Raw genomic sequence first — 26,566 nt, forward strand, 5'->3', positions numbered from 1 at the left:
CAAAACCCACTAAAATGTGTTATATAGGGAAAAAAAACATACAAAGATTTGCTTTCTACAGTTCATGATCACACCCCTTTGAGGGAAAACAATGGGTGAGTTTTATCTATTTGACTGCCTTAATCCATGTCACCAAATATGTATCCCCTTTAAATAGCATATGCAAAATTCATATTCACAATTCAATTCCAGCGTTATAAGAATTACTGCATAGCTCTATCACTGCACAGTACAGTTCCAGGATACCAACTCACTGCATTATATTTCATAAAGGTTCTCACAGGAGGGGTAGCAGTAGGAAGTGAGGTCCTGTCCTAGTACACTGCACAGCATTAGCCCCGGGGCATCTACTCGTAGATGAGTCCGTGAATATTTGTCAAGTTCCCTGGATAAATTGTGGTAGCTTTCGAAATACGACGAAAACTTAGCATTTTTAGGGCATTTCACGGAGTAATGCTAGAAACACGTACGCACACAACAGCAGACCAAGATCAAGCACCTCAACTCCTTCAGTTTCAAAAAATCAACAAATTAAGTGCTACAACTTCCGGCATCCGCTGCTGAGAGATGCCTATTAACAATAAGAATCCAAACCAAAGGAAAGTGCACTTCGTAGAAGTCTGGACCAATGACAAGTGAATACTTTATGGAATCTTCTTTTTATTGAATTCTTGGATAAAACACCGGCACACAGCCAACGCGTTTCGTTCCCCATTGCCACGTCGTCAGGGCTTATATAGTCTATAGGTTCAGTAAAACAACACTTCTACGCAGGTTACTGAACCTATAGAGTCTATATAAGCCCTGACGAAGTTCCCCTGGCACTGGGGAACGAAACGCGTTGGCTGTGTGTGTGCCGGTGTTGTTTTATTCGAAAATTCAATAAAAAGAAGATTCCATAAAGTATTTACTTTTCATTGGTCCTGACTTCTACGAAGTGCACCTTCCTTTGGCTTGGATTCTCACGGAGTAAGGCCACTTCCGTGATGGTAATAGAGCGAGCAGGGGAAAGCGATACATGGAGTGTGTGTGTCCGCGATAACATTTCGGAAACTTAAGATCAAAAATGAGAAGTTATATGCCTTTACAAGGAGAAGGTGTAGTAAAGGATACAGAAATCTCTTAGGAAAAAAAAAGTATGCGACAAAACATTTTTAGGAGCAGATGATCAATAAACAAAAGGTCAAGGTTCATATTGACTAACAAATATGAAAATAGTCTACTGAAATTTATGATGTGTAAAGTTGTCTCAGACACCGAACAGAGAAAATTAAACTACTCGGAGGGTCATGAACTCCAGCCGTCCACACAATCTACTTCAAGGACTTAGTTTCGGAATGACAATTACGATACTTTGGGCCTGATTCTGAGGCTGGCAGATGAAGGTGCGCCAAAAAGCAGCGGATGTCTAGGCTGCACTGTTTAGAGTCGAGGCTGTACTATGGAGACAATTCACGTCAGTGCTCCATTTTCTTAATGCTTTTAACGTACGGAAAGCAAGCATTGGCCAATCCAAGTGGTCTGGCTTTTTGTCGGGGTAAACAAGTTAGGCAACTTTGTGTGCTGCCTCTTAATTTTTACGAAAGATAAAACAATACTGAAGTAAAATGTTGAACTACACCAATATGAAAGCATGGAAGTCGGCCCACTCTGCGGAACTGGCTGCATTAGCAGAGTTAAACTGTGGCCTCAAAAAGAGTGTTGAAAAAAGGAGACTGAAGAGGAAGTTTTCATTTTAAGTGGTAAATTTAAAAAAAGGCGTACACAGCAAACTATTGTACAGTAGATACTGTTGAGAAGGAAAAACACATTTCTTGCATATGTGGATGCATGCCTTTGTCTTGTGACCGAGAAATACCTGTAAATCCAACATATTATGGTGACAGTTAAGTAAAACAAATGAATTCACAAGAGGTGAAGAGCAGCACATTGACATTAGCCCCCAGATTCATCATGCTCCTCTTTTGCGAGTCCTTAATAGTAGAGATTATTAAGGAATCGCTATTAAAGACTCGCAAAACGGGATGCGTGTAGAAATCGCAAAATTTATAGCGATTTCTACTGCCTCCTTATTTGCGATTCGCTAATTGCTAATCGCAAATAAGGAATGACTCCCCATTCATTCCTATGGGCCAAGGCCCATAGGAATGAATGGGGAGTCATTACTTATTTGCGATTAGCAATTAGCGAATCGCAAATAAGGAAGCGATTTCAAGGGTGCCAGGACACCCTGTAGCACCCTTGAAATGGTGATTTACACTGGTGTTGCGCACACACATGTCCAAAGGACATGCGTGTGTGTGTGTAACATCCAACTTACAAAAATGCACTAAAGTGCATTTTTCTAAGTTTTCGCTATTTACCACGTAGTCAGACTTCGCGGTAAATATAACATCCAACTTACAAAAATGCACTAAAGTGCATTTTTCTAAGTTTTCGCTATTTACCACGAAGTCAGACTTCGCGGTAAATAGCGGTCAAAAATTGCAAATTCGCAATTCTAATATGGTTCATGAATTGCATTTAAGGAATCTCAAATAGAGATTCCTTAAATGCAATTCTTCGCAATTTAGCGATTTCAAAATTTGCGAATTTTGCATTTAGGATGATGAATCCCAAATGCAAAAAAGCGCTCGCAAAGGGCCAGATTCTCAGAATCTAACCCTTTGCGAGCCGATTTTTGCTCCATGAATCTGGCTGTTAGACCGGTAAAGGCATCCAAATAGCGAACGATTCCGAATAAAACTGCCATAAATTGACAACTAAAATGGCATCATGTCTGCAAAACGAATAGATCAGAGACGCAGGCTGGTTCTCAATGTAAAGCTACCTGTCAGGCCAAATCTGCTGTCTAAGAAAAGTGCTTCCCGATACCCATAACCAAATTCTAAAACGGGCTATAATAGGGCAATGTATTCATCTTAAACTACCATGGGCCGGAGAAATAGTTCACTCAAGCAAATGCAAAAAAAGAAAAGCATTGAAAAGTCAATGGCTGAAAAGGGCTGATAACAAACCCCTTCCTGTTCTGTACGTTTTATTGTCCCTTTTTAAAGAACTGCTTGCATGAGGTCACCTACAAACTAAAGCTGCAATGAGCCAGAACAGAAAATAAAATGGTGATTTGTTCTTGCCTGCAGTGCGCGCTGTCTGGTTGTGAAAGATCTACTGTGGGCTTATAAAAACTTACAGTGGCTTAAACCCGCCCGTGGCTTACTATTGGTTGGCTTTATTGTCACTCTAATTGCTTGTTTTTTATTCATTGGCTTGCCTTCTTCTTGTTGTGTTTGTCTCTCGCCTGAAGCACAGCCTCTTTATCATCGTTCTGATTGGCTGGCTTTCATCCTTTCGTTTCTCACTTTTAGAGTACTATTTTTTTCTTTTCGTGTATGAACTCCATTAGAGAGTAGGTGTTTTTCACTTGTCTCCCTTGAGGGCTTCTCCTCTTGAACCACCCGGTGTCTGGCTAAGGAATTGCAACTTCATACTAAAATTTAAACAGCTTTTAAAAATCTTTGGGCAACAAGCAGATCAAAAATAAATCCAACACTACACAGGGCTTTCAACTAATTAAACCAAGCGTATCTCTTAAAGAAAACCCGAACCAGCGGAGTGGTACCCAGAGAAACCAAGGGTACAGCTGAAGTTGGAGAACTTGGGACTGATTCCGGGTGGCCAGGTATTTTGGAAAGTGAAAGCAGAGCTAGTAAATACTGGCACTGCAGACAACAGTTGTTTCAGGCTTCAGATTATCTCCAACTATGAGTTTTGCAGGTTGGAATAAGACTAAAGTGCTAATAAGGGAATTTTCTCACTATTCAGAGCTACAAAAACTACAACATTTGCATTTTCCCCTGCACACATTGAATAGCGTGGGGGAAAATTCGCCAGCTGTGAAATCTGCACACATTTTGTTATCCCAAATGGGTGCAAAATCCTGTTTGCTCCCATACTGGGATTACCGGGGCTCTTGGGAGGACAGTCCTAGCTTCTGAATTCAGAAAATAGGAAAAAGGCTAAATCTACTTGCTGATAAGGAAGGATAAAGTAAAGAAAATATTATTATTGAACAGTGTGTAGGTTTTCCCTTAAATGCTGAATTCGAATGGAACCATATTCAGATCAGTCTGGAATCCTGTACAGTCAGGATGTAGGAAATTCTGCCAGAAATCTCAGATGCTTAAATTAAACAAAAGGCAGGAAAAACTAGAGCTTCTAACAGCAGAATATTAATAAAATATGAGAACTACTTTACATCTTTTGTCATACACCTAATGTGCTCTATGCAAGAGTAAAAAAAAAAAAATGATCCAGACATTTTGTCCGTTTTTAAAATCATAATTTGATGCACCAAAGTGAATAAGAAAGGAGAAAAATGAATACAATCACAGTTTTCAATTCAGCAGAAGTGATTCCTGCCCTGACCCCCCCTCTATGAATTAGTTTGTTTTACACTGTAAGAGCTGCAGTGGGAAAAGATTACAGGAATGTGCATTACAAATACATCAATGAACATTACTGACAGAAGAAAAATGTTGGAGCAGACAGGTACCAATCAAATAATCAATATTCAGGAAACGGCTACATCATCCCTCTTTAAAAGCACAAAATAATATCGTAATTTAATTTACTTTAAAAAACCCCACATGAAGAAAACCGAAGTGATAATCTCATTTCCAGTTACTTGCTAAGAATTTTTTACCTTATCAGCTTTGCAGCTGGGAAGCTTTTGCGTAATCGTTTTATCTTCTGTGGACTCATGAAACCACATTCAAAAGGGAAGAACACATGTCATTCATAAGAAAAGGCCATGAAATGATTTTTTCATTTTAAGTCTTCTGAGAATCCGTTTTTTTTTTTTTACTTAAACCTGACCTAGTTTCCTTTCTGCGCAACAAGCTGCTTTCATCATAAAATGAATTGTGATCTCCAAAGCTAGCAAGAGCTACTTGTGTAAATAAAGGCTTCCCCTTCTATCATGAGCTTATGCAGTGCGGGGGGGAATGCAAGTCGAATCCTGCAGAAAAAGTATGAATTTCTAAAGAGTGTCATTTCTGCTACTACACCTTGGACTGACCGGCTGCTATCCACTTTGTACTTACCCTGTACTCCCACATATGTAATTGTTGGATTTCTCTACATTTCGATCTGAAAATTGTATACACCCTGTTTGATCCCAAGTGTTTCATTAATACTTTATTTCGGCCTCTTGGGCCAGTAAAGTGTTTCACTTCCTTTCATCCCTACTTATGTTCTTTTTGTCTACGCCATATATGTATAGAACTTGTTATCCCTGTAAATCACTCCGATACCCTAACAGGTCACGTTCGCGCTCTATAAAATACAAAATAAATAAGTAAAACTTCTTGCGGGTGGGTATGGGTCTGCTGAGAAGGAGTCGACTGCTCGACTAAATACAGTGGTCAGAATATGGCATCAGTTGACAGGCACTTGGGGTATCCTGTGTAATGGGGGGGCTGCTATCCCTCTTTAATACCCTTATTCTCCTCCTGCAACTTTGGTCACATGGGAAAACAAGGCCTACCTTTCACTCTTTGCCCTTCTCTTAGACCCTCACCACAAACAGGTGGTTGTTCAGTGGCTAAGGGTAGGTCAGGGGTCGGACAAGTGGTGTGGTTGGAGGTTGAAGGAGGAGTGTTGGCCCTTCTGCTACTCATGGAAGCGATCTCATGCCAATCCTACAGCTTTTGCTCATTTGTAGAATACCAAACTTACCTAAAGTCTTCTTAGGTAAGCGGTCTCAGATACTGGTTGAGCACACTGCACAAAAGAAGTATACCTTTTTTGAAACTCAAAAAAAAGTCTATATCATTTTGTTTTCTTCTACATAAGCAATATAATGAGACCCCTCCCATAAAAAAAAATTATTTACAATCAGTTACCTAGGGTCTCCATAGACTGGTATGCATGCAAGCAAAGAGTATATTCGATGTATCTACTTTACCGGTAGTTTAATTTCTAAATATTCCTTATGATTATAGTCGATTGTAATTTCTTGGAGTACAATGCGTACATGAGTATACGCCTGAAGACCTATTTTTTTTTTTTGCAGAGTTTTATATAGTGCGAACTAGACCCGAACCGAATCAGGTATCAGAGCGCTTTACATATTTTCCAGTTACGTTACATGAGGACACACTTTCATTTTAGGCACGGGGAGATTAAGTGATTTGCCCAGAATCACAGGAGGTTTTTTGGCGTCGTTACCGAGACTCGAACCCAGATCCCCAGGTCCGAGGTCGAGCGCCCTTAGCCGTTAGGCCAACTCCTAGTAAGTTATATTGTCGAAAAAAACACATTGAGGATAACCTACTGACAGGAGCACTGAATAGAAAGTGAATCATGTTTCATGGTCATATCAATAACATATGAAACAATAGCACAATGAACCACACTGCTCTAGTGTGTGTAAAAAATAGCAATCAGGTGGGAAGACGTCGCAAAAAAGAATCCTTGAGATCATAGTGCATCAGTCAAAAAAATAGGATGTTTTAAACTACGTTTGTATAATTCAACAATGTCACACGCTCTTCTCCATGAGTCATGCTGGTAAATTCATGTCCCTCTTGCAAACCTTTAAAAGACAAAAGTTCAAGGAAAACTGGTGTAAGTGTTCCTTACTAGAGAGCCGAGATCAGGTTCACAGCACCCAAGGATTAGCTTGGCCATCAAAACAATGTTGGACATATCATCAATGGCATTGGCCACTATTTCTGCTGCAAACCTTAAATACATCCCACTAAATGAATAACCAGGAGGACATGAACCTACTCAAGAAGCATTGGCTACTTTATAAACAACCCAATACTGTATCCCTATGCATCGTAGGTGGCAGCATAGGGCTAGTATAAAGAAGGTCAAGTGTCATTGTCGACATCAGGTATAATACTGAAGGGTGCCAGTGTCTTCAATCCCCATTAGTGCCAATGTTTGCAGTGCCAATCTTTGCCTGTCAGCCATACAATACCTAGTACCCGTAGTCATAATCTGTACCCCCAACACCACCAAGGATTAAGGGGCTACTTTATAACTCAGTGTGACATCTCAAGAGAGAAAACTTGGTACCAAGATTACAGATAGTCCACGGCTTTTCCTTTAGATTTTGAGTAGTGCGGTAAGGAAGAAGGCATAATGAATGGGAAAACTGGTATTGCAGGCTTTATCACATTTTGACTTGGTTGATTCAAGTAGCACTGGGGATTTACAGTGTCACTTACGCTGTAAAGCTGCATCTAATAAAGCTATTTTATTGCTAACTCAATATATGCAAATGATAATAGAGTTTATGCCATAAAACAGATAAAAAAAAGTGGCCTAAGAATCTGGTATTTGCAACAACTGTAGTAATGCAATCAGACTGAACCATTCACACATTTAGTGCAAATGACAGATCATGTCATGAACACAGTAGAAGATCAAGTTCTTGACTTTGACCATCCTCTGGCTCTTCACTGCTCAAAAGATGGGCTAGCGCAAGGATACTGAGGTCTCAGTCCTCTTGATTACCTAAGTCTATAACTAATACATTATAAAGATATATATAACATATGATATACATACAATTGCATGAACAATAATATGTTATGTTATGTATTGGTTCTTGTTAAGCGCGTATGTCACCCTAAGGTCTCAAAGGGCTAGCCTGTACTCGGGAAACAGGAAAGGATGAAAAGGGGGTTGGGGGGGACAAACTGAACGGAAGTGGTCTCCGAATAGCCAGGTTTTAAGAGATTTACGGAACTTCTTGTGGTTGCTCTCTGTACGAATATGCGTTTTATCACGATTGTTGAAGTAGAGAAGGGGTAGCATGACTCGCACAAGGCTTCATCTCGGGAGTCATGGTCCCGCCCACCACTTAACCACAACAATAAATATATTACATTTTGCAAATCTACACATCTATTATTTTTTACTATTTTCACTGGACTGTGCATCAGCTCCTCAATATTGAATTTATGTATCCCTATTTTTATGTATGCTAGTGACCCAGGCCATAGTCACATGGATTCAAGGGCAGTAGCACTCAAGAGAGGAGAGACGCAGCGAGGAGGTACTTGTTTTTCCATCTATTTTACACCCTTCTCACTTTTGTTCAGATCTGTCACATGAAGGCCCAGAAAGTTATATTTTCCATGTTATCTCCAAAAGGAGTCTGCTCTCTGAAGCAGGAAAAAATCAAAATAAAATTACATCAAACTTTGCATGAAAGTAGGTTTACTCTAGGACATACAAAACTTTTGGGTGTATGGGATTTATAGGCGCTCATATAGTAATAAACACTTGATATCTCTTCACAGGTAAATTAGTCAGGTGCATCCGGATGTATGACGTTACAACGCATGCTTTTACCACGCATGCTGTTACAAACGCGGTTTTTACATCGCATACCATTACAACGCATAGCGCTTTTGGGTGCTGGATAGTGAATAGTTTAATTTACTATTCCAACTCCAGTCCCCGTGGACACTAGGGAAGGTTATTAGATAGTAAATTAACCTATTCCCTATCCTAGAGGGCCCCCAGCGCAATGCGTTGTAATGGTTTGCGTTGTAATGACCGCGTTGTAATGGTAGTGCGTTGTAAAAGTTTCGTTGTAAGTGATGTTTCCCGGTGCATCCAAGGTTTGGGACTCTAGGACATGCATTTGCTTGGTTTGGTGTAAATCCATCCAGTCGTTTTCAAGAAAATTATGTATAAGAAGATTTTTGAAGTGGGCTTAAAAGGGTATATAGATATATATATATATATATATCAACATTTGAAACATTAGCCCTTGGAGGTCTGTGTACCCAAGTTTGCAGACATTTCACAGACCCAAATAAAAAATGTAAATCTAATTCGACAATGGAGTTTTTCTCCATTGTCCATTTAAGTTCTGTGAATCCAAAGTCGGGGTTAAGAGATCAAAATATCTACAGTTAGTTGAGCACAACTTGGAAAAAGTGTTAAAGCAGCCATTACAGGACTAAGTCTTCAAGTCCTGGAAAAAATCATAAAAGAGCCATACGCATCCTCGACCTCCTGGCTCATGTGGATGCATTAAGTGTCCAGGGGGCAAAAGGGTACCGCTCTAAGACATTCTTTTTTTTAAGATGCAGATTTTGCAACAGGGGTTGTTGGACCCTGGTGACAGATTTGCAGCCTCATACAGGACCCTGAGGTCTATGAACCCAGCTCAATGGTAGTCAAACCCACAGCAAAGAGTCTAAGACTCATACTGGACATCTCGTGGGGTGCACGAACCAGTAAGTATTCCCAAAGGCTGGCAAACCTTGTAAAAGGTTAAAAATAGGTAACTCAGCACAGGTTCACAAGCTCTTCAGTAAGGCCTGCAAACCCTTATGAAAAGTTAAAAAAATATAATAATAATAATTAAAGTCCAAGCCCTATGATTAATCACTAACTTATCCGCTTCATCGACCTCAAATGCCACACATCCTGTTTTTATTTTCTCATAGGTCTGGACCTGAAGACAACAACACTTTTGAGAGTGTAGCAGCCAAGAGGGCACATATGGTCAAACTCTGGGAGAGAGATATTCCTGGTGTGGGTTTGTAGATTTTAAACTTGATGCATTGCTCCACTAGAAACCAAAGGAGGTAATCCAATTTTGCATCCAAGACTGAAATCAACTTGGATTTAGAATTCTGAATGTTCTATAAACAACAGGGCAACGTTTTCAAGAGCCCCAGGTACATTCCAATGCAGGCACGGTGTCCTACAATTAGGGCCCCTGCTCACACGGAATGAGAATCATTGGCAAAATAGAGTAAGGCTTAACACAGTCTCTTGAGCTGGTAACTCATGAGATTGCATTTCATGCAGTTGAGGCAGCCCCAGGCATGGAGCCATGCCACTACGATTGTTAAGTCACAGTGACCAAATAATATCACACAGAAATAGATCGTGGGTAGCAACCCCGTAAATCACAAACTTCAGTCTTTCTTCGAAGACAGAGCATGGCTTGCCTTTCTTTTGGCATACAGAAAACCACGCCCGTTATAAGAGTTACAAAAAAACCTGTTATTACAACTTCATGAGAATGATACAAACGAACATGAAGACATTTAAATACAAACTTTGATAAACCAGTAGGTTTTGCTTTTTTAAAAACTTGTAAACGGCAAAGTTTATAGGTGTGTATTGTTCTTGGGGGGGGGTAGCGTTTGGTAAAGGTTCAGAGACTTTGTGTGAGTTGGTCCCAGCTATTCTAATAAAACATTACCATAATTAAGCAACCACTTTGGCTGCAATCCTCTGAAACTTCGGGGTAGGGCCATTAGTTGAACATTCTGCATTAGCAGGGTTAAGCTGTACCCTCATAAGAAGAATGTTTTAAAAATGAGTCACCCGCTAAGTGAGGTCTGTGGTGTAAGTTATGGAGAAATCTGGGACAAAAAAACTTCCATTAAATGTAATGGCCACTGCCTCCATGTAGTGGTAAACCATGAGAAAATCATGAAACCCAATGGCAAGAGCGGACAAATGTGAATTCCTCTCTCTGCACTATACTCGCATGCACTTATTTTTAAAAGTATCAGTAACATGAGGACGCAAACGCTAAAGATTTCTGTAGCAAAACCTAAAAAGGCCGTAAAGTATCAATATTATCCCTAGACCTGACGGAGCGCATATAAAAACGAAAGAAAGACAGAGGTTGACAGCTGGCAGGCGGCCAGATCTGTACTGAGATCCCTCTGGCAAAGTGTATTCACAGCAACTGCCTGCTGATGTGATTTTCATGTCGATAAAGGCAGTATCAGCTAACTCTCTGAAGCGCAGCAGCGAGATTCGAGTGATTACTGAAAATATTCGTTTCCCATGTTTTAAGTTAATGGGACAGGGCACTAGCGGGCGGTAAGCTGGTATAATTAGACCCACTGTCTCTGTTTTCCTGTAAATACTTTACTGCGTTGTGGTTAATAGCTATGAGAAGTCGGCTGCTTTTGATCTGAAAGCAGTTTCCCGAAAATCCACATAAATAAAATTGTGCCCAAGTACACATTACTGCGGCATTGTCTTATTTCCCCTTTGAAAGGTAAAGTGATTATTAGGCTACTGCGGTGGATTGTACGGCTACCCTTTCATCTGCAAATTGGGGCCATCTCACTCAGAATAATCTGTTTTGTTCAATAACTATGTGTAAATGGAAAAGTTAATAGAGGGCAATCTAGTCTTAAAATTAGACGGGTGGCAGAGGAATACTCATCTGGAATAACCCAACATCTCTTATTTGTAATAGACACAGTCTAAATAGGACAACTTGAGAACGTTTATTGCATTTCTTAGCGGCAGCAATTTTATTTCAGCTTAACACTTTATGGTGCCAACGATTCTCGATCAACTCACCTGCATGCAATTGTTTTTTTAACATAAATTATTAACCCGGCATGTATATGGGTGGTTACCTCTTCACTTTCCTGATGACAGTCAAATGAAGAATAACTTGTTTTTTAACCAACATTTTAAAAATAAGATCTATTTTACCAAATGGTACTCAATTTACCCTCAAAACATAGAAGGTGGAGTTGGCCTTGTCAGGGTTTGAACTCATGAATATAAGATCTCAGCGGCAAACGAGTAGCTCACAGCGCCTAACTGGAAAAGCGTGGATACATTCAAATGTGTAGCGCGCTAAACTCGGACCATCCCTCGATGATAGCTGTTGTGTCTTAAAGGGCACTGCCATTTTGAGAGGGATCGTGAACACTACAAAAAATCAACTGCTAGTACCCCTTGTTCAAAACACAAACAAGGCTCAAGACGGGATCTGAATGCGATCAGGCAGATGCTCACTTGGGTCACAAAGCTACTGACATAAACAACTTGGGCTACATCTCCAGTTTGATTTCAGGTTTGTTTAACTCGCATACAAACAACAACAAAAATCCTTATGTCTCTGTAATGAAGTCGCAGAACAAGGACTGTGGATATGAACAAAACATGAACTTTATGAAACCTGAGGGGTACTTTAATAGCAAACTTAGGTGTCATCCAAAGCCAGCACCAGATATTGGAATGATGCAACATAAAAAGGAGCCCCTGAGAGCAATAAGAGTTCAGGACATTTATCACAATACATCACAGAACACTCTAGCAGTGTAACTGAAATTAGGTCAGTTAATGGTGATCCTAAAATGTAAAGACAATGATAATATGATACCTTATAATTTAGGTCAGAATCTTTAACTTTTTATGATTATTCGAAAATGCCACATGCTTTTGTGAATTGGCACCAATAGGTATAAGTCACCATCACTTCAGTACACTTCTTGACTTGTGGATACTCTGCAAGGAAGAAGGACTGCTGCACTGGTGAAGGACTGCCACTCTGCTGGACGGCTGCTTTGCTGGACTCCCACTTTGCTGGCTCTGCTGCCCTCCTGCCTGGGTGGGAAGAGCTGGACCTGTATCACTTGACACAAGAACCCAGAGCGATTCCAAGGGCTAGCTGGCTGGCCTCTTGATTTGAAGTTTCAGGGACATAACAGACTTCCAACCCCTGCACCTGGACCCTGCCATTTGAGAGTCTACCCTGCCAAGTGGTGCCACCCCAGTCCTGGACCCTGGGAAGTGGGTCTAGGGTGCTGGTCAGCGGAACTGGCGCATCTTCTCCACTAAGTGATGCATCCCCAAGCAGAGCTGATGCATCTCCTCAGCTGAGCAGCGCATCCCCAAGCAGAACCAACGCATCACTGTTTTTGCGTGGATTGGACCACTCTCAAAAGACTTACATTGCGGCAGCCTCCTGCATCTGGGACCAATGCATCACCTTCGGAACCGCCACTGTGCAACTTCTTTCGCAGCGCAAGATCCTGGCATCCCTCAACGACAGCCTCGAGGAAGATGCGGAAATGCCATATAATAAATATACAGCTCATCGGATCCGACACATCACCTTACATCCTCAACACCGGACTTCACAATGCAAGTCCAGTCGACAGGATTTTAGAGATCGACGCATCAGAACCTTGCACTGCAGCCTTGTTGCATCTCGGAACGGGCACATAGCCTCTGCTTTGTGAAGCACGTTCGACACAGATCCACACAGTGCTCTGCAACAAGGATTTAAGGTACTTTGTTCAGCTGGCCTAACTGGGCTCCTGAAGCCAGCCTGCGCTCCACTGTGGTCCCCGAACCCGTCACTTTTCCCCTGGCCCGCGCGACCAGGTTTCCCCCATAGTGCTTTTTGCTTCTTGGCGCTATTTTACTTTAAAACTTTGAGATTTATTACCTCCAGTTCTACTGATTGGGTTTTGTCCTTTTGGATGCATTTGTTTATTAAATTAAGCTCTGTTTTTCTAGCCTGGTGTGGAATCTTTTTGTATGGTGTTTTCACTGTTTTACTGTTTGAAGCGTTGCACAAATACTTTGCACATTGCCTCTTAAGTCAAGTCTGACTGCTGTGTGCCAAGCTATCAGATGGTAAGAACAGGTTAATTTAGGGTATACCAGATTGTTACCCTGGCTAAGACTGTGGTTGCTGCTTGACTAGGGCTCATACCCCAGGCAACCAACAACCCAATTTCAAACCCTTCCTGAAGATGGGGACACTGAATTGTAATGCTTCACTGCCACGAATCAGAAAGGCCTCTTATGGGAGGTGTTGGAGTAACCATTCTCATAATTCCGAGGATCCATCCAGACGCGGAGATTACAAATATTAAGAATCTGTGCAGGATGAGTATTTAAAATGTTTCTACAGAAACGTACACAAGACCCTTACGTCAAGTGTGGGCTACAGGTCAATGCCTCTCTTTGGGCACTTTCCAAAGTCGGTGGGTGCAAGAGCTCCTACTGTAAAACAAATGAGCACCACAGAGATTGGTGTGCAAAATATGCCAGGAACAGGTAAAAGTATTCTTATGTAATGGAATATTTATAAAGCACGTTTACTCGAAGGTGTCTTGACGCTTATTCAGACTTAAAGAAAGATGATTCGTTATTGAAGATGCTACTTGTTGAAAAGCCACGTTTTTAATGCTTTCCTGAAAGGCCAGTGTTCAGGAATAGATTTGATATGAACTGGAAGGGAGTTCCGAAGTTTTGCGGCATTGCATACAAAGCCTCGCCCTCTCCAGGAGGCTGGTCTGTAGCTAGGGATTATCCAACAGCGGTCTGTGCAGGTAACAGTGGTGGGGCCCTGGGGCCAGGTGGGGGGGATTTCGAGGGACGATGCAGAGGCAAAATTATATAAATAAATAATTTTCCCTCTGCATCGCCCGTTAGAACCCCCCCACGCCCCCCCACCCGGATTCACCGCCTCACCGCTGTTACCTGCACGGACAGCGGCTGGGATTATCAGATTTTTTGCATTCCTGGAATGCAATTGTCTGGAAGGGCAGTAGAGAGAACAAAGTGTTTGGTCTCGCTTTTACCGAGCAGGACTGAATGGCCAGATTTTCTGTGGCAAGGGCAAATGAAAAGGCACACATTTTTGTATAGTGACATGTATTTCCTAACCCCCTTTGCAAAGTAAGGAAGATGCTGAGAAAGGCTGTTCCCATGCACTCAAAAAATGGCTCAATCAGGGAATTCTTAATTAATGACAGCCCCTGAAACCCAGTGCCATGGGCAGAAACCCGAACCGAGACAGAGCAAAAGCCCACTGGAGCAACTGACTAAAAGTTAACCCCCGAGTACATTCATTCTAAAAAATAAAAACACATAATTTCAGCATCACATCACTTCTGTTCAGTGGACAGTTTATAAAAGGGGTGCCATAAGCTTCAATATCGGTAACATTCCATGCTTGATGTTTACTAAATGGACAGTTTGCCAGGGCAGAAAGGAATGGTGCTTGAGGACCAGTTCTTTTGATGAATAACTACTGCCCCTTTGCCAAAGAAGAATGTTTGCTCTTTGTTACGCTCAACCGTGAATTAATCACAGAACATGTGCCTGGACTGAGTGAAGACAAAGCCAATCGCCAGTCTCTCTCACGAATCACTTTGGGATGCATGTGGGGACAGTTCTTACATTCAAAGGAGTCGTAATTGGGAACTACGCAAACACAGAGCAGGCGGAGGCCTAAAACAAATACTTGTTTTCTGGGTAAATTTCAGTGACTGAACTCTATGTCTTTTCAATGTCCACGTTCAAAAATAAAATGAAAAAAGGGGCATCTCAGTCACCTATAGAGCTGAGTGTATGTGGCATTACAAAAAAAGAAACAAATAACACATTTGGGGTACAGTTACATTAACTACCGGTTTGTTTCCGTTCATGGTGCCATTGTTTCTGTGCTCATGAGTCGATCTAATGGCACCCGCCACTCAGCAGTAAACAAAACTAATAAACTTGCCGGATACACTTTAGTGTCTGTGGATATTTGTAGATGAGCCATCTGGTAGGATTAATATTCATTAGAAGTTAGTTTTCCAGTCTCAGGCAACAAGCAGAGACAGGCAGTTTCAAAAGAGTTAACCAGCATTTGCAATGCAATCGGTCTCATCTTTTGGACCTTATATGTATTTAGCTTTGCAGCACATTAGCCTGGGTGCTGAAACATCTACTTTTCTTTAACATGGAGGGAAAGTAAGCACCAAACCGCGTGACACACCAGTTATGGGAACACATGAAGAGATATATTGCCTTTCAGCAGGAAATGGAATAGTCCAAAGCTCTGTTTTTAATATAAAATCAGGGCCTACAGTGGTCATATCACTGAAAAGACAAGATTTGAAACAAATATTATTGTCTACGGGTGCTTGTGGAAGGCAATTTCTATGTCCTGGGATCTAGAGATTGCTAAAGTGATTTTGGTATTTTACTGACCTCTGCTGGTCGCTTTCTATCAAGACAGTTAAATAGAGGCAGTTGAACAGAAAAAAGTCCCAAAGTGGAAGCAGACAAGTCCTAGGGGTGATCTCCAGAGCCCACAAAGTACATACACATATAAGTATATGTAAAACGTATAAACAAGAGGTCTTGAATGCTCAACCTAAAAATAAGAAGCTTGGATGCAAGTTGTGTTTCTTGGCAAATTGACAGCTTACTTTGGGGTTGCCTTGCAAAGTTTCTAGTTGTGTAAAAAAGAAAAATTCAGATTTGTCACATGAATAACGGGTTGTATAGCTACATTTTGAAAACGATAACAGCAACAGCTAAGCGTGCATAAAAAGTACTTACTCAAATCTAAGACGTCATCCGTTTTTATGAGGTCCTCCTCCCTTGTAAGTGGTAGCTGAGTCTCTGGCTCATCCCGCAACTGCATTGACAGCAAGCGCAACATGAAAAATACTCGAATAGCCTAAAGAAAAACAAAAAAAACACTCTCGTGTTACGTTCAAGGGAAAGTATTTATTTGAAAATTCAGTCTCGAGACTAGCATTAGCACAACAGCTGCCTCTATCGTGAGTCCATGTGTTGGGTCCTCAAATCTTATGACAAGGTGACTGAGTAGAAGCTGCTACACTTATTTCTATTAAGCATCGGTTTAAATCAGAACAGAAAAACATATTTATCATGAGCATAACAAGGGCAACAAAGGTGTTGATATGAAAGAAAAAAATACAAAGCATCAAGTGTTTGCTCATGCTTTGGGGATGTCGGGATTTTGCCCAGCCTGTGTAACTGCATGGACAACCAAGCTCTATCAGCGATGAGTACCAATGCTCCCTGCTAACCAGGACACTGGACACTTGGTCTGAAATAGAGAATGGACCTTCTTAATCTTGTTGACTTCTAATGTAGACAAGGATGAGATCCAAGGTCTTGCTAACAAAACGTAGTGTGGATGTTTGGCTAAGTCACTGTATAAGACCATAGTCGCAAAAAAAATTGAATATCCAGAGAGATTTGTGATCTTTTTGTACAAAAAAACACTGTTTTCCTCCCACCTTGACGATGAAGGGGTGACGGGCAACTTGAACCACCTGCAATGGTGTGCGAGCCCACGGGCATAAATTAATCTGGATACTGGAGAGCTATTACACTCTTGGAAAGAGGTTCAAGAACTGATGATTTGTTTATAGAAGTGCTGGCACTGGCAAATGCAAAATACAATAAACTAGGAAAAACTGCACATATATCGGACAAAAAACAATGACAGGCATCATATACATTGCCAAACATACAACGATAACACTGTCAATGACCTCCATCAGTGATTTAAAAATAAATACATTTGTAGAGAGCGTAGCTGCCCCAGCAACGGGGCTTCCCAGCGCTATCCACCAAACAAGTATACTTCACCAAGAGCAGAAGAAGGGGAAATATGACCTCATAACAGATGAAAAATCAGGTTTTAAGCTTTTCCTGAAATCAATTTAGTTCTGGATATTTCTTAGCTCGAGAGGTAGACTGTTCTAGAGGAACTAAAACTTAAAACAAGCGGCCACTGACTCTTTTCCTATGGAATAGCGGAGTCACAGCCAAATTTAGCTTGGCCGAGCTGAATGCTTTGATTGGAAGAGAAGGTGCATTAGATCGGACAGGATAGGAGCACCTAGTGCATTCATAATCCTATTCGGCGTACTAAGTGCTTTAAATTGAATTTGCCTCTCCATCGGCAGCCAATGGAGATTGCACAGAAACTCCGAAGTAGAGCAAAACTTAGAGAGGGAAAACAGCAATCTGGTTGCCGCTTATTGAACTCTTTAGGTTTGATTTCTTGCAACCTAGGAAGAGGATGTTGCAGTAGTCTAGGCGCGATGGAATGAGAGATTGTGTAATCATCTGATGCAATCATTTTACAGAAAACCGGCACCAATGCTCTATCTTCAAATATATGGACAATCGTTTTCTTGTGCGATTTTATTTTGCCATCTATACTCATACGATTAGTTATAAACTTGGCTTGAGCTCTGTCGGGTTGCCAACGGTCTTGGTATACGTCCTCTCCTCTCCATGGGAGAGGAGAGGACGTATACCAAGACCGTTGGCAACCCGACAGTCCTAAAGACCTAATGACCTAAAGAAGCAAAAGCTGTGATTTGAACAAAAGGATGGATTAATGCTTCCTTCTACAACTAAATTCCATACTAACTAATACTCCTCAATTGTCAGATGTGTGCTTTCTCTCCTGTGATTTTCCACTTTAATGATGTTCATTTTTTTGTCTGTTTCAATTGCACTGTATAGTATGTGAGTGAGTATGATTGATAAGTATGCCTGTTGATAGAGTTGTTATGAAAATGTCATTTTGATCCCATTTATGTTTTGAATACGGGGGTGTCTTACCTATGGGGTGTTCTAATTTTTTTTTTAATATTTCAATGTTGAAAGAAAAATGTACACATAGATGACAATAACTGACAGTTTGTCTCATATGTTTAAAAAACAAGAAAATATTTTTTTATACTAACTGTAAAAACAGAAATATATTACAAATATGTTTTCTATATAAAAGAAGATGATAAATAAAGTCATATAAAAAAAAGAAAAATGATACTTGCATGGAAATTAAGGTTTTGTTATTTTTAAATGTTTATGCTCTGTGCACTTGAGAAATAGTAGAGCGGCTGCCAGATTGAAATTATATAGGTCAGACAAGAGGTAGTTTTTGAGTGTTTTTTTTAAATACATATTGTTAATGAAACAAGTAGAATTCCTTATTGTTGCATAATTATTTGTACTAGACATGCTAGGCATTAACAGAGCAGGCTCGGTGTGGGGCCTATGGTTGCTTCAAAGGTTTACTGATTATGCATTAAAAAAGTCCTACAATAGAGCCAAACACTTATGCCATCAGTGACAGCATATGCTTTCAATTAGAGTGGTTGCCTGGGTTACCTTCACAACAAATTCAAATGAATGTCTGGTTTAGGTTTAAGCAATCTCAGAGTGCTCTAAAAACGAATTCTAGGAAACGTACATGACCTAAAATAACACTGCTGGGAAGTAAAATTAAATGAAGCAAATCTTGATGTACTATTAACCTATTAAACTGTGAATCCTTTGAAAATAAGGTACCATCCCATCCAATCTTAAATAGTCCTCCAATACTTGTGCACAATTTTATATACTTACAAATAAAACAGATTTGAAATGTATGTATGAGATGCTACATATATTGTCAAAAGACAGTTACCTATTCTGAGTCGTAGTCCTTCACCTTATGTCACTTTATTCCCAACTTAAATACACTGCGCAGTCACAATTTTCTTTTCTCGGAGCATCGATTTAACATTTGAGCATGTGATAAATTTCCTTTTTTTCGGGGGCACCGATTAAATATTTGCATATGCTATAAAGTTCCTACCTACTGATCACATATTGAACTTTGTGCTTGATATTGCTTAGGATTCATAGCTTAGAGAGGACTTGGACTCTCTTAAAGAACTAACAGGGTTTGTGAATGGTTCCGTAAGATACTCTGTAATGACTGATCTAAATATTCAGGTTCTGTACTTCCACGGTCAGCACCAAGAGGAGTCAAAAACAGTAGTGGTCTTCAGCTGCTAATTGATACTGTCCTTTCAGAAAACTTTATTTTTGTCATTAAGACCAAAAAAGTATGCAATACAAACAATAGATAAAATACAAAAAAATAGACAAAAAAGGTAATCTAATAAAATGACATCCAGATCTGTAGTTAGGCACTGGCATGGTTTCAAATCCGGTGGCGCAATAAAGTGCATGTGCGAGATTAATACTGTGCAAAGGACAAGGAGTATGAAAAACAAAACTGCGAGAATAGTTTCAATATGGGTCATACAGAGGAATTCATTTAAGCAGCAATCAGAATCATACCTTTAAAATGCAAACTGCATACACACATATAAAAAGTAAAACTAAATACATTTTAAAGTTGAAACAGTTAAAATAAAATATAGGTTAAAACTCTACAGAATTACGTTGATGTGCTTCTGCGACTAAGGTACCGATTTTACAAAAGTCATACACCCCTACGCCACATTGAAGTCAGGAATCTTGACACAGCAAAAACAATGGGCTTACGGATGTCAGACTTCAAAACTCTAAATGCCTGCGCACAGTGAAAAAACCCTAAATTCCTGCACAATTGCAAAAGCCAGCGCTTCCTTATTAGTGTATCACCCGGGCAAAAGAAAAGGACATAAAGCTCCGTTTCTTCCTCCCAATTACACGCTGGGCATTCTCTGGGAGAAGAGTGTGTCCATTTGCAGGTAAAAACACGGAGCGGCAAAATGCCCATTCTAAACTGGACATACAGTTTTTTCACCAGAGATGGCTGGGTGTCATCTAAAAAGGATTCCATTGTGTAATCATCTTTTAACACTAAAAATTGGGCCGTCAGTTGACCTACAGAGGAACATTCCTGTACAGCAGCAAGCTTACTCGAGCGGTAAGCTTTTACCACTACAGAGCGTGGGGCTGCAGCACATGCTTCCTCAGAGTTGCTCCATAATGTTGGTTTTCCCATCTGATTGCATTCATCCTTTATATGTGCAAAACACTGGATTTTTGCTACTCCCGGAAGGCTCAATGTCTCATTTAGTTCTGTTCTGTAGCCTACCAATTTTGTAGACACCCACATTCTATGCCAAAAAGTTAGCGGTCTGAGGATCATCTCCTCCTCAATCGGTCTAATTCCTAGATCCAACCGCAGGGGAACAAGGGGGGTACTAGCGGGGAGACCCAAGATCTGTCTCATAAAATTATTTTCCACCTTGCTCACAGATCCACAGCAGCAATGCCCCCAGAGTTCAGCCCCATACATTGCCGCACCCCTGCTTTGGCCTTGTAAATGTCTACTATGGGCCCAGCAGGTTTGGAGGTGGGATTTCTCAGTAATTTGGCAATCCCTCCAGAGGTCTGGGCTAGCCTAAGCTTTGCTTTAGCAATTTGTGGGCCCCACTTCAATCGATACTACATTTCAGTAAATGTAGGTGGACGGTAATATTGGATAAATGCATATACTGATGTGCACACAAAGCTCTAATAAAACAACTGTAAGATGCTGGCATAGGTTCTCTGTGGACTGAGGAGATGTGCAATTCCTCACCATACATCAATACATACATGCATGGTATTTAATAGCTCCTAGCTTGATGTTTGGTGCAATCTTGTTAAAGAGTCAAAGCATTCAACAACTATCCTGACTTGGAGATAATTTGGGCGGCAGGTCCAATGCCTCTACAACTCATCATAAAATCAAAAAAATGAGAAAACCAAAAAATTGTTGTGAAAAATAATCCCAGCTACTTGATTTCATGGTTTGAAACAGCTTCTCTACATAAAAGCAATTGCATCACCAGACCAATGGGAAAAATATCATCCAATAAAATTCTTGGGTTTGAAGCACTACCATATAAATAAGGCTCTCGCGTTAAAAAAAATGAGATCTCACAAATAAGAAAGGATCAATCTTTGCTTCGAAGCCATCTCAAGCAACCAGAGAAATGTAAAACAAATTTCATTAATACAGTATTCATAAAGATAGCCTTGCCACAGACTTTACAGGAAGCTCTGAAGATGACATTATTATATAGTGCAATAATTTAGGCCCCACCACAATATCCTAGCTAGAGCATTAATTCTCCACAGCAGTAATTGAAGGATAGTAGTCAAATGCACTCCCTCAAATCTGCTCAGGCTAACCCTATACCATTCTGCCCAGAGCTTAAGGCAGAAGCCAGCTGGCTAAGGAAGGTGTGGTATTTCTATGTCTTGTATTCTAATACTATCCTGGATTTACAGTGGAAGGATAAAAGAGACAGGGGGAAAAGCATGAAAGAGTACAGAGAAAGTGAGGGTTGTGGAAGCTTTGGGAAAAAGAGAAGAGCAAAGCAGCCAAACAAGTATTATACATATACATAAAAACAACAATATATTTGTGAAGACCATCTATATGGTCATACATTGCTGAAATTATGTTAGGGGTTCTGAAGGTTTTTACTTTTGAGATACAAGTGTGATCTGAATTGTTGTGGTTGTTGAATGAATTTAGACAGGTTTTTTTAGTTGCTTTGTTTGGGGAACATCTGAGGTTAGTTTTTACTATATGATCTGCAAGCCTTTCAGAGCTCTATTTACAATAGGACCGAAACTACACCGTGTCCAGAACAGGACAGATAAAAGGGAGCGTCTTAGAGGGAGTCTGGTCAGCACTGATCTGACTTTGGCACCTTGATAGTGAACCCCAGCGAATGCAGGAGGCCTGCATTAGTCTGTAGGAGGGATCCGACAGTCTGGGGCGGGGAACCTGCCTTCAACAACCAGTCGTTGAGATAGGGGAAAGACTGACACCCTTGATCTCCACAGATAAGCTGCAACCACCGCCATCAACTTGGTGAACACAGAGGGGCTTGGTGAGGCCAAAAGGTAGCACAGTGAACAGAAAAAGCTCATGGCCCGTCGTGAACGGCAGGTAACACCTGTAGGCAGGCAGGAGGGGAATGCAAATTTTAACGTTACCATTCAGTCTCCGAATCCAGGGAAGACAGGACCTGAGCAAGAGTGAACATCTTGAACTTATCCTTCTTGAGGAAGAAATTGAATGAGTGCAGGTCGATGATAAGAAAGTCCTCTGTCCTTCTTGGGCACCAGAAAGTAGCAGGAATAGCAGCCACGACCTACTTCTGATGTTGGCACTCTCTCTATGGCTCCTTTAGCCAAAAGAATCACCACGTCCTGGCTCACAAGAGACAGGGGTTTCGCTGTCAGCCTGTCATAAGTAGGTAGCTTAGAGAGAGGGGGAGTCTCGATGGGGAGGGAGTAGCCCCTCCAGACAATCTGCAAAACCCACCTGTCTGATGTTATGAACTGCTAGTAGGGCAGGTGATGTTGAATTCTGCTGCCCACTTGGTGTCTATGAAGGTAAACAAGCATACTTGGAAGGTTTGGAGGCTCAGCTTCGTGTGGCGGACTGCCCAGACCGCTGCCTATCTGGCCACGGGCCGGTAGAAGCCGTGTCCACAGCCACGCAGAGGCTGGTAAGTTTGCACACCATGGCAGTTGGGAGGGTAAAGACTCGATTGCATGCTCCTTCTAAGGCTGTGAAAGGTGGATTGAGGGTGATAAGGGCCATAGAAAGGCCTAAAGACCTGTTCGTAGCCCTGCTTTCTTTAAAGCGTTCCAGTGCCGAAGAGACAGAGGCCATCAAAGGACCGGTCCATGAGTGATGACTGGGCATTCCCAGAAACGCCAGTAATACTCAACCAGGCGTAGCGTTGCAGGGCCACTGTTGATAAAACTGCTCTGCCTAGCGAGTCGGTGGTGTTTAGCATCTGGAATGGTGAACGTAGTCACATTCCTTCCATTGGCAACAGCTTGGGAGAACATGGCCCGGGCCTCCTCTGGTACTGTAGGCAGCACCTGGGCAACCATATCCCACAAAGCGTATAAATAGCAGCCTAAAAGGCATGCAGTGTTCACCGACTAATACCATACTGGTGGAAGAAAACATTTTCTTGCCTAAATTGCCCAGCATCAGGAACTCCCGATCCGGTGGGGCGGTTCGGAATGAGCCAGGATTTACAGGTGAAGTGGAGTCTTGGACCACCAAGCTCTCTGGGGTAGGATATTACATGAGGAAATTTGGGTCCCCTGGAGCGGTGCAGTGGCGATGGGCAAATGTCCTGTTCATAGGAGCCCCTGTGCTAGGCTTGGACCAGGTCCCAAATAGGACATCAGTAAGTGCTTCAGTAAATGGGAGCAGAAGTTCGGAAGCATTCTGTCAAGACATTAGTCTTGAATGCCATACAGGGCAATCTAGAGTCCAGGACCATTGCCGCTCTCCACACCACCACTGCGAATTACGCCCCTCCTCTGTAGCCACAGTAGGGGGAGAAAGAATGCCAGTTCTGCAGAAGTGTCCAGTCTGCTGGCTTGACCCAGATCCTCACACTAGTCCAAGGAGTCATTATGCTGGTATTATTCAGGGTTCAGTGACCTCTCCAATTCATCCCTGGGTGCTAGCCCATAGGAATAGGGTCCAGGCTCTAACCTAGAAAGCATGGCTCCAGTCGGCGCCAGAGCCGGCGTTGGACAAAGCCCCTCCTGCTCCTTGTCTGAGTTGGGGCTGGCGCCACCGGTGGAGGTCCCCAGTGCCAGTAGCATCTGTTTCGGGACCGACGCCGCAGAAGGTCGAGATGGCACAACTGGCGCCGATCCAGATCCCTCTGTGAATCGTTGGGGCCCAACTGGCGCTGGAGCGGAAGTCATCAATCCAGTAGAGGTCCCTCACAAACCTGCAGGGCTCAAAGATGTGCCAGAGGGAATGGGCCCCTCATACATGAGGCACATGGCCTCATAAAACTTCGCAATCCGGCTCCTCGAAAAGTGGGGGTGCACAGTCAGCCAAGGATCTGGCTTAAACGCGTAGCACAACCTTGAGGGACACTCCCTTGTCTCATTGGCCGACAGAATGAGGTGAAGACAAAGCAAGCTTTAGCTATGACTTTTTTTTTGTGGGACTGAGACTTACCTGAATGGCTCTGCCAGAGTCGAACGATGACCTTAGACTCCGTATCTACTCCTGGGACCTTCCTCTCAATTGGGACCTCGAGCATTATGCGTCAAGCTGCCAGAAGCTTGAGGTAATTCTCCCTCAACGCCTTCAGATTAATTGCACCCCACTTGGAACAGGGCTTCAGCTCGTGGTCTTGTTAAAGGCATCACAGTTAAAAAGGTGCAGGTTTGTTACCAACATCTGTCAGGAACAGGAGCCGCAGGGCTTGAAGCCATCCTTCTGAGGTTCTGTAATTCTCGAGTCTGACTCCATTTTGTTCTGTGCCACCATTTTGTGTTGCCCTCACGTAGGCCTGTAAAGGTAACCTGGCGAACAAAGTTGCCTGGCCTTCTTAGTTCATGTATACATTAACTAGGTTTCTTTTTGACTCTGAAATGAACTGTAAGAAACTGACCTCTTCACCTGAAACTGACCTCGCAAAGCCAATTTCCCTGATCGATCTTTATCTGAGATTGCCAATCAATGTTCAGGACATCGTTAACTTTTTAGTTTCCTTGCACATGCTTTATCTTGTTCAGCATCTGTTACTGTTTCTTTTTTTACATTTCTTCATTACATGGGTTATGCTTTCAATTATAGGTTTGTCCGGCTTGTGGAGATTGAATTTGGGACATTCCTAATAATTAACTTTTGGGTTGGGATACTGTAAATTGAGTTTTTGCTATGTGATACTTTGTTTGAAAATGTATCTTATTGGTTAGAATTTTGTGCAGTGGGTGTACATTTATAATGTGAATATTGAGTATAAAAGGAGACGTCTCGCTTTAGTAAAATGAGCAGTCTCCTGAGAATTTACACTGTGATGTATTTCTAGGATCACTGTTACTAGCTGCAGCTAATAAACTTGGTCTCTGACGCCATCCAGAAGTATTCCGTGTCTTGGAATATCAAGACAGGTGAACTCGGGGGGGCGTGGCTAGCAGCTGATGATGGCGGCAGCAACCTAGAGAGGCTCCCGTAGCGAGGCGGCTTCCCGCAACAATCCGCATGTCTATCCGCTCACTGCTCAGTCCGAAGAGGGTGTCCTGGGTGCGGTGACCGAACGGCACCGGTACAGAAAATTTGGGAGCGCTTGGACCCCGGCATCGGGGCGGAACCTCATCTCCGTCCCTTGTGGAAGACGGGCCTGGTGACGCGAGGCGAGCCCCGGTGTCGATTGATTCCTGTGGCCGGGCGGAAGTTCATCCTCCCCGGCGCACCCATCCGGAAGTAGCCGACGACGCCATCGTCCTACACTCTTGGCTGGCGATCCTCCCCACCGCCCGATCTACCCCTCACGCTGAGTACACGGTGACGCTGGGCAGCTGTGCCCCTTGGCTGCGCTCGACACAAACCGGCGGACCTGTGCAGCACCAGTCGCCATTTTGCTTGATTCAGCCGAAGCCGCCACAGCTCCGCGGCGGCCGGCGGCACTCGAATAGCGCCAGCAACCACCCGTTTTGGCCCCCCCCCCCTTTCTGCATTCCCTTCCCCCCCGTGGACAGTTACGGACCTCCGGTCTGCCCCATCATAGACTTTGTCTTGCTGAACAGTAATGGCGGGGAAGGGACAACGGCAGATTGCTGCTCAGGCGAAGCTTGGGAAGTATGCCTACGATAACCAGTCATCCACCCAGCCTGAGCAGCGCAAATCATTGGGGAAGGGCGCTGACAACGACGGCGCTAAAAAGGCCACGCTGGACGACGTGCTGCGGGCGCTGGAGCAGGTGCAGGCCACGGTGGGCTCGACCGCGGCGGAGGTTACCCTTATCAGAGCCGACCTCCAGAAAATGAGTGAAAGGGTGAAGCAGGTGGAGGTGGTGAATAAATCCTTAATAGAGGACGTTTCTGAACTACAAGTAGCAATGGAGAGGCTACAGGCGGACAATAAACTTTTGAAAAGTAAGTTGGATGACCAGGAGGGGCGCTCCAGACGCAACAACGTCCGTATCTTGGGGGTTCCGGAGTCTGAAACAAAGGGGGCCATGGACCTATACGTTGAAGATCTTATAAAGACCAAACTGGCCCCGAAGGGACTGTCCAACTTCTTTACAGTGGAGCGGGCCCACCGGGTCCCGGGAGGGACGCCCGCCCCAGGGGCCGCCCCGCGCCCCATCTTGGCGAGACTCTTCAACTTTCGGGACCGCGATGCAGTCCTCCAGGCCGCCAG

The 26,566-nt window shown here is 42.6% G+C and overlaps 1 protein-coding gene across 3 annotated transcripts in view; it reads right to left on the reverse strand.

Moving 5' to 3' along the window:
- CLEC16A (C-type lectin domain containing 16A) overlaps window positions 1-26,566 on the reverse strand; it is a 654,120-nt gene that overhangs the window by 262,815 nt on the left and 364,739 nt on the right. For all 3 annotated transcript variants that reach the window (XM_078663155.1, XM_078663154.1, XM_078663156.1), the window contains exon 18: window positions 16,153-16,273. In XM_078663155.1, the coding sequence (XP_078519281.1) occupies window positions 16,153-16,273 (121 nt within the window). The remainder of the gene's footprint in view (window positions 1-16,152; window positions 16,274-26,566) is intronic.

This window comes from Lissotriton helveticus, chromosome 10, assembly GCF_964261635.1.
Source record: "Lissotriton helveticus chromosome 10, aLisHel1.1, whole genome shotgun sequence".
NCBI classification, from domain to species: domain Eukaryota; kingdom Metazoa; phylum Chordata; class Amphibia; order Caudata; family Salamandridae; genus Lissotriton; species Lissotriton helveticus.